This window comes from Gossypium raimondii, chromosome 1 (assembly GCF_025698545.1).
Source record: "Gossypium raimondii isolate GPD5lz chromosome 1, ASM2569854v1, whole genome shotgun sequence".
In the NCBI taxonomy this organism is placed as follows: domain Eukaryota; kingdom Viridiplantae; phylum Streptophyta; class Magnoliopsida; order Malvales; family Malvaceae; genus Gossypium; species Gossypium raimondii.
Window position 1 is genome coordinate 51378268 of NC_068565.1, and position 8926 is coordinate 51387193.

At 31.6% G+C, this 8926-nt stretch overlaps 2 protein-coding genes across 3 annotated transcripts; both read left to right on the top strand.

Annotated features, from left to right (window-relative positions):
- The first annotated feature begins 239 nt into the window (after positions 1 to 239).
- LOC105786478 (actin-depolymerizing factor 2) lies at positions 240 to 2693 on the top strand. 2 transcript variants are annotated; one of them, XM_012612933.2, is made up of 3 exons: positions 240 to 409; positions 1825 to 2090; positions 2169 to 2693. In XM_012612933.2, exons 1-3 carry the CDS (start codon positions 407 to 409, stop codon positions 2317 to 2319), a joined length of 420 nt encoding a protein of 139 aa, XP_012468387.1. In that variant the 5' UTR covers positions 240 to 406; the 3' UTR covers positions 2320 to 2693. The 2 variants fall into 2 exon arrangements, with proteins under 2 accessions (XP_012468387.1, XP_052476638.1); XM_052620678.1 differs by lacking the exon at positions 240 to 409 and having other exon boundaries at positions 1807 to 2090.
- Positions 2694 to 3863: 1170 nt separating this feature from the next.
- Positions 3864 to 6169, top strand: LOC105786479 (actin-depolymerizing factor 2). Its single transcript, XM_012612934.2, has 3 exons — positions 3864 to 4032; positions 5452 to 5717; positions 5796 to 6169. Exons 1-3 carry the CDS (start codon positions 4030 to 4032, stop codon positions 5944 to 5946), a joined length of 420 nt encoding a protein of 139 aa, XP_012468388.1. The 5' UTR covers positions 3864 to 4029; the 3' UTR covers positions 5947 to 6169.
- The last annotated feature ends 2757 nt before the right edge of the window (positions 6170 to 8926 follow it).

Sequence of the window (8926 nt, forward strand, 5' to 3'; positions counted from 1 at the left end):
TAAGAAAAATAGATAATAGTAGAATTTGTACAATTCAGCCGAGTCAAACAAAGCCGCCAAGAAGTGAAGCTGTCTATTAGCCAAGTCCATAATATACAGCGCGGCTTAATCATGACCACGACACAAAACCCGAACACAAACGTGCCCTCTATCTCTATGAACCAGACATGACGTGGCAGCACATGATTAGACCAAGGAATGTTTCGTACGATAACTTAATGTACAAATACAAACACCATATTAATTCTCAACTCAACCGGGGCAAGTTTTCACCGAAATAAAAGGACCTTTGTCCCTCCCCACCATATTTCAACACTCGTCATCGGAAGAGCTTCCTTTTTTTTTCTCCTTTTCCACCGCCGTCGATCTCGATCCTTATCCTCGTTTTCAAACAAGCTCAAAAAAGATGGTAATGTTTCAGCTGCCTTTTTTTGTTTGTAGTTTAAAAGTAATAGTTTTGTTCTTGAATTTAATCGTATTCCTGGTATTTTTGTGTAAGTTTTCCGCAATCCGACTGGATCTTCTTTTTTAAGTTTTAAATTGATAGTTTGTTCTTGAATTTAATCGTATTCCTGGTATTTTTGTGTAATTTCTTAGTAATCCGATTGGATCCTTACTTTTTTTTCTGTTGATTTTTTAAGTTTTAAATTAGTAGGTTATTCTTGAATTTAATCGCGTATTTTTGATATTTTTGTGTAATTTCTTAGCAATCCGACTGGATCGTCATTGAACAAATAAAATCCGACTGGATCTTCCTTTTTTGTTGATTTTTTAAGTTTAAAATTAACAGTTTATCCTTGAATTTAATCGTATTTTTAAATATATTTGTGTAATTTCTAAGCAATCCGACTGGATCGTCTTTTCTTTTGTTGATTTTTCAAGTTTTGAATTAATAGTTTATTCTTGAATTAAAATATATTTCTAATATTTTTGTGTAATTTCTTAGCAATCGGATTGGATCCTTACCTTTTTTTGTTGTTGATTTTTAAGTTTTAAATTAATAGTTTATTCTTGAATTTAATCGTATTTCTAGTATTTTTTAGCAATCAGATTTTTAAGTTTTTCTTATGCAACCACTGTTTTTTTAAGTGTCTAAATCTTAGAACTTTAAATCGGCAGTTAATGATTCGATTATTTGGAATTTTTATGATTTGGTTTTTATTTCTATGAAATTAGATGTACCTAATTTCTGCTGAAAATGGAATCATCAATGATCTAGTTTCTAGTTTCTTTAGCTGCTTGATTCTACTGAATTTGCTGTTAATCTAATAGTGTCAATTTCTATTCTATGAATACTCTATTTTTAACTGTTTTTCTTTGACACTGACCTTTCTCACTTGTTTAATATATTGATCCCAATCTGTCTGCCCTTGTTATTTGGATCCATGTATTTTTGCTTCTTTTTTTTTTTTACTTTTACTGAAGCCAAAAAATAATCTTATTTTATCTATCCAAACATAATATTATGATTTTATGATCATAAAAAATAAACATTGTTGCCCCATTGCGAACCAGAACCAGTTGATTTATCCTAAGATGTTGTTGACAAGTGACCTTATACGAAGATAAGGGGCAGCTGAAAGAGATCAAGTTAGAAGCTAGTGTGAAGGGTATTTAAGTGCGGCTTTGTTTCGTTTATTTATTTTTCAATTTGTTAGGGTCAAATCATGGAGATATAGAGTATTGGAATAGTTGATTTTTTCCCCTTCATTTTGGCCCTTTCTACTATAATTGATAATGTTGTGTTTGAGTGCTATTGATGTTATTAAACATTGGGGTTGCTTTGGATATTTGTTTTCTCATTTGATGATTTTATACTCCCAGGCCAACGCTGCATCGGGAATGGCTGTGCATGATGATTGCAAGTTGAAGTTCTTGGAGCTCAAGACAAAAAGAACCCACCGCTTCATTGTTTTCAAAATCGAGGAGAAGCAAAAGCAAGTTATTGTGGAGAAGCTTGGTGAACCAACCGAAAGCTACGAGGATTTTACTAAATGTCTCCCCGCTGATGAATGTCGATATGCTGTGTACGATTTTGATTTTCTAACGGCCGAGAACGTCCCGAAGAGCAGAATCTTTTTCATCGCATGGTACTGCAAAGTTTCTTAATCGTGGTGTTAAATTGTTTCCTTTTATTACTTACTATATGTTGTTGTCGTCCTATGAAGGTCTCCCGACACGTCAAGGATCAGGAGCAAGATGATTTACGCCAGCTCCAAAGACAGATTCAAGCGAGAACTGGACGGAATTCAGGTGGAATTGCAAGCAACAGATCCAACTGAGATGGGTCTCGATGTGTTCAAAAGCCGTGCTAACTGAATACGGTTCTTTTAGGCATCTGCAACCGGGAAGCTTCCTTCCTTCCTACAGTATGTCTTTACTTAAGTGAAATGTTTATAGGTTTCGAAACGGCAAACTCGGGATTTCCGAGTTATGCCATAAGACTTTTATCAGTCTCGATGATGATAAACCCGTAGTTTCGGGTATATGTGATTTGTTATCTATAGAACCTATGTGTTGAGTGCCTTTGTGTAGTCTTTATCTCTTTCAACGCTAAATGCAACTGTTTGTGAGGGTTAGACGACACATTTAGTTCGTTTTCAAGTTTTTTTTTTTTAATTTTCTTTGAATATTGACCCTTGTTTATTGTTTCGGAGTGTTAAAGAGGGCATGCTTTTATGTCTTTCAAGTCACTGATTCTTTTTGCCATTATTTATGACACTGGATTTGATTGCAAATTTATTTGTACAATATTTTTTGCTGGTTGATATTTTTTGCTTGATTCAGACTTCTTTATGTTTTGTTTTGGTCATTTAGCTTCAAAATGTTAAAAACATCATTAAATTATTTAAAAAATTCATTTAAGTTATAAAATGGTTGTTAAAATTGTTCTATGATATTTTCTGTTTACATTGTTTGTACCAATTAAAATAAATTTTTTAGTTCAATTCTTTTTATAAAATATTTTCAGATGTCACGGATTTATAAATTTAATAGATTTATAAAATATCTTAGCAATAAATTTGTGAATCAGATTTTAAATAAGATTTTAAAAAAATATCTTAATGTGTTAAATAAAATGTTTTTGAATAATTTAATAATTTAAATGAATTTCGTTTAATCTAAGTAATGGATTTGGATGCCAACTTTGAATGTTAGTAATGATGTTTTATCATGTTCTCAACAAATGGGCTTCGCTTGCTTTGCCGGCTAGGCTCATCAATATCCCCAACATACTCTTCACGTTATAACATTCAAAATGTATCAAATTAAATATATAGGATATTAAAATTAAAAAGAAATTATTTATGAGTTGATCTCGAATTAATTTGTAACATCAATTTAACGTAAAAATTGATTAAATTATTTATGAATTTCGCAATTAAGTCAACTTTAGTACTTAAGCTTGAAAATTAAATCTATTTTAATCTATAAATTTTTAAAAATATAAAAATTCGGTGATGTGTATTTTAATAGTGTGCCACGTCATTAGATCTATTTTTTTAAATGATGATATAATACGATGCTAAATTACCATATCAAATCATCGAACTTTTACATTTTTTCAAATTTTAGTCCGAAATAGAATTTTTATCAAGTTCACGGGTCAAAAACTATATTAACCCTTTAAAAAAATAAAAAATTAGATTGTAAAATTCAGCCGAGTCAAACGAAGCCGCCAACGAGTGAAGTTGTCTATTAGCCGAGTCCATAAAATACAGCGCGGCTTAATCATGACCACAACACAAAAACCCGTGCCCTTTAGAACCGAACACGACGTGGCAACACAAGATTAGGCGAAGAAATGTTTCGTACGATAACCTAATGTTCAAATACAAACACCCTATTAATTCTCAACTCAACTGGGGCAAGTTTTCACCGAAATAAAAGGACCTTTGCCCCTCCCCACCGTTTTTCAACCCTCGTCATCGAAGAGCTTTCCTTTTTCTCTCTCTATATTTTCTCATCTCCTTTTCCACCGCCGTCGATCTCGATCCGTATCCCCGTTTTCAAAAAAGCTCCAAAAAGATGGTAATGTTTCAGCTGCCTTTTTTTTTTAAAAAAAGTTTAAAATTAATAGTTTATCCTTGAATTAGATCGTATTTCTGATATTTTTGTGTAATTTCTTAGCAATCCGACTGGATTGTCTTTTTCTTTTGTTGATTTTTTAAGTTTTAAATTAATAGTTTAAGCTTGAATTTAATCTTATTTCTGATTTTTAGTGTAATTTCTTAGCAATCCGATTGGATCTTTTTTTTTGTTTATTCTTGAATTTAGTCGATTTTCTGATTATTTTGTGTGATTTCTTAGTAATCCGACTGGATCCTTACTTTTAAGTTTAAAATTAATAGTTTATCCTTTAATTGAATCGTAGTTCTGGTATTTTTGTGTAATTTCTTAGCAATTCGACTGGATCGTCTTTTTCTTGTTCATATTTTTGTGTAGTTTTAAATTAATAGTTTATCCTAGAATTAAATCATATATCTCTGGTATTTTTGTGCAACTTCTTAGCAATTCGACTGGATCGTCTCTTTTCCTGTTGATTTTTTTTTGTAGTTTTAAATTAATAGTTTATCCTAGAATTAAATCATATCTCTGGTATTTTTGTGTAATTTCTTAGTAATCCAACTAGATCCTCTCTTTTTTTTGTTGATTTTTCTTTTTTAATTTTGTGTTTGATCGGTTAATTCATCTCTGCATTGATGCTTGAAAATCCCCGGAAATTTTTGAGTGTCTGGATCTTAGGATTTTAAATCTGTAGTTAATGATTTGATTTGATTTCGATGAAATTAGATGTACTAATTTGTGCTGAAAATGGAATCATTACTGGTCTAGCTTCTTGTCTCTTTAGCTGGTTGATTTTACTGAATTTGCTGTTAATCTAAATACGTATCGGTTTCTACTTTATGAATACTCTATTTTTAACTGTTTTTCTTTGACACTGACTTTTTATTTTACTTGTTTAATATATTAATCTAATTTGTCTGCGCTTGTAATTTGGATCCTTGTATTTTTGTTGTTATTATTATTTTCTTATTTTTACTGAAACCAAAGAAAATCTTATTTTATATATCCAAACATAATATTATGGTTTTATGATCATAAACAATAAACACGCCCCATTGTGAAGCTCAACTAGCTGATTTAGGATGTTCTAAAGGCAATGTAAGATGAGCTCTGCTTCATCCTAAAGATATTGACACATGATGTTATACCAGCATAGGGGGCCATTGCAAGAGATCAAGTTAGAGTGTAAAGGGTATTTAAGTGTAGCTTTTGTTTTCTTTCTTTATTGTTCATTTTTTTAGGATCAAATCATGGATATATAGATTATTGGAATGGTTGATTTTTTTTCTTCATTTATCGTTCCTTTGTGTTCTATTGATGTTATTAAACATTGGGACTGCTTTTGATATTTGTTTTCTCATGTGGTATTATTTTATATCCTAGGCCAATGCTGCATCGGGAATGGCTGTGCATGATGATTGCAAGTTGAAGTTCCAAGAACTTAAGGCAAAAAGAACCCACCGCTTTATTGTTTTCAAAATCGAGGAGAAGCAGAAGCAAGTTATCGTGGAGAAGCTTGGTGAGCCAACTGAGAGCTATGAAGATTTTACTAAATGTCTTCCCGCTGATGAATGTCGTTATGCTGTGTACGATTTTGATTTTCTAACAGCCGAGAACGTCCCAAAGAGCAGAATCTTTTTCATCGCATGGTACTGCAATGTTTCTTAATCGTGGGGTTCCATTGTTTCCTTTTATTACTTACTATATATTGTTGTTGTCCTATGAAGGTCTCCCGATACATCAAGGATCAGGAGCAAAATGATATATGCTAGCTCCAAAGACAGATTCAAGCGAGAACTGGATGGAATCCAAGTGGAATTGCAAGCAACAGATCCAACCGAGATGGGTCTTGATGTCTTCAAAAGCCGTGCTAACTGAATACAGTTCTTTTAGGCTTTTGCAACAGGGAAGCTTCCTTCCTTCCTTCCTACAGTATGTCTTTTACTTATGTGAAATGTTTATAGGTTTCGAAATGGCAAAACTTGGACAATTACCGATTTCCAAGTTTTGCCATAAAGACTTTTATCAGTCTCGATGATGATAAACCCGTAGTTTCGGGTGTTTGTGATTTGTTATCTATAGTACCTATGTTTTGAGTGCCTTTCTGTAGTCTTTTATCTCCTTCAACGCTAATATGCAACTGTCTCTGAGGGTTAGACAACACATTTAGTTCATTTTCAAGTTTTTTTTTTTTTTTGTTTAATTTCATTGAATATTGACCCTTGTTTGTGTTTTTTTTTCAGTGTTAAAAAGGGTATGCTTTCATGAATTACGAGTCACTGATTTTTTTTTTTTGGTATTATTTATGACACTGGATTTGATTGCAAATTTATTTGAACGAGATATTTTTGCTGGTTGATATTTGTTGGTGAAGAGACTTGGTCTTGAAGTGTGAGATTGATTGTCAAGTGTGAGCTACTTTTTGGCTGTTTGTTTTTTGGGTGATTGCTAAGTATTGGATTTGGATGCCAACTTTGAATGTTTGATAATGATGCTGTATCATCTTCTCTCAACTAATATCTTTCTCATGCTTTTGACTTGTTTGATTGTTTTGTCGGTTGTTTGGTTGGTTCTTTGTTTAATTTTTTTTTTCAAAGGAGTTACTTGTATATTTAATTTCAAGTGATAACTTGTATTTGGTATTTTTTTGGATCTAACTGATGCCACCATCGTCAACCACGCCCCTACTGGTTTTTATATGGTCTTCTTTGATGATCGAAACTCTCCTTTTCTCCCCCTTATCTTTCCCCTCTCCTTTTCCTTCCTTCTCTCTTTTCTCTTTTCCTCTTCGTTGGTTTTTATACTGAACTCCGTCGTTGGCTGCCCAATGATACATACCCTTGCCTAATTCAAAAAAGTACCTAGAAAACCAATAGATGAGAAAGGAGAAAGAGAACGAGCAAGGCAAAGTAAAAAGGTGAAAAAACCCATTTTTGGTTTTAAAGATAGCAGCATTGGAGTTTCAGGGAAAAAAGAGAGAGGAGCAGGAGAGAAGCGCATCGTCGTTGAAATCAAGGTGAAAGGACATTGGAAGTAGACCCTAACGAGCGGCGAAGCAGCTCTATGGCTTCAAGGGAGAGAGTTGATCTTGGTTTGAGGAGGAAAATGAAGCTAAAGGGGAAAATGTGTTTTGAACGTCAAACAAAATGGTGGACACTTTTCTGGGTTTCTTTGATCCGCGTTGGGTCGGGGCTTGAACGGTGATGGTGCTGGGAGGCGAAGGATGGAAAAGATATAAAAGCAAAAAGAGAAAGAAAGAAAATTATTATTTGGAATAGAGATATAAAAAACATTATTATTTGCATGATACAAGATAATAAAATTTATAAAGATTTATGAATTAATTGAGAAATGGGCAGCCTTGCTAAGATAAAATTGATGAATTTGTGTGCCTTTAATTGAGAAATGGACCATTTTGTTCAATACATTTTCTCATCCATTTTCCCAGTTCCCAAACAAGCTGAAAAAAGAAGTTGGTAATGTTTTAGTTGTTTTCTTTTTTTAAGTTTTAAATTAATTGTTTATTTTCGAATTAGATCATCTCTGGTAATTTTGTGCAATTTCTTTGCAATCCGATTTGTCGAAACCGTTTTTTGAAAACAAAAATTTTAGTTGTCAACTTTAAAAACAAAATTGGAGTCGCCACCGATCTTTTATTAAGGTGTGATCGGCCCACCTTAAAAATAATTTTGGTCTGTGAAATTTGAGAAAACAGGCTCGGGAGTCAGTTACGCACGAGGAAGGATTAGCACCCTCGTAACGCCCAAAATTGGTACCAAATTGATTTTTTATTGCCTTGGTGTCGAAAATTCGAAAAGATTTTAAAAAGAAACTTTTTATTTCACGAATGAATTAAAATAATAATACATTCTTATTTCAAAGAAATAAAACACCACACCCAGTGAGTTAGGGCACAATGTTTTTAAATCTTCAAAATATCCGAATATTGCCTTTTGCTTTTGAAAATTCTTATTTCGAGAAGAAAATGTCATGACCAGTAAGTTAGGACCCAACACTTTAATTCCCGAGAATAAGTTTTTATTTAAAATTTGCGAATTTAATGCAAAAATGAGTACTTAGCATCCTAAATTCACTGAAAAATTAATCGCAATCCAGTAAGTTAGGATACGACATTTCTCGAGAATCATGAATGCCAAATATCTAAAATTATAAAATATGATGGTGTTAATACTTAGACGAGACCAAAAATATATATATTTTAAAGGGTGTGTTAAAAAGTTAATGTACAATTATGAAACAAATACCTCACTTTAAATTATATATATATATGTTTCAAAATATAAGTATAATGTATAAATAAATTTTGAAAACATGTATATGCATATATTAAAACGGGTACATAAGTATATAAAAAAATGAAGCATATAAAACAAAACTTATAGTAATTTCTAAATAAAATGTATGTATATATGTATATGAAGATTGTGAAAATAAAATAAAAAATCTAAAAATATGTATATGTGTATATGTACTATAAAATGTAAAAAATGTATGCATATAAAAGTTTTGAAAATAAAATAATAATAAAGAATATATATGTATAAAATAAATACATGTACTTAATATAGTTTTGAAAAAAAACATGCATTACATAAAAAAAAATGCATATATATACTATATAAAGAAATGCATGCGTATAGTATAGAAATAATAATGATAATGATAATAAATAATATAATAATAATACAATGACAAATAATATAAAAAACTAAAAAAAACTGATTAAGGATCAATTTGCAAAATAAACGGAGTTTAAGGGCCAAATTTAAAGATGGAAAACACCAGAAAGGGCCAAATCAAAATGTGCGCCGCAAGAGGGGGACTAAAAAGGAAATAT

Bases quoted from the DNA above. Each gene is read 5' to 3' on its own strand.
- LOC105786478 (XM_052620678.1), top strand. From the start codon at position 1,807: ATGATTTTATACTCCCAGGCCAACGCTGCATCGGGAATGGCTGTGCAT. The intron at 2,091-2,168 runs GTACTGCAAAGT...CGTCCTATGAAG, and splicing joins AGAATCTTTTTCATCGCATG to GTCTCCCGACACGTCAAGGA.
- LOC105786479 (XM_012612934.2), top strand. The intron at 5,718-5,795 runs GTACTGCAATGT...TGTCCTATGAAG, and splicing joins AGAATCTTTTTCATCGCATG to GTCTCCCGATACATCAAGGA.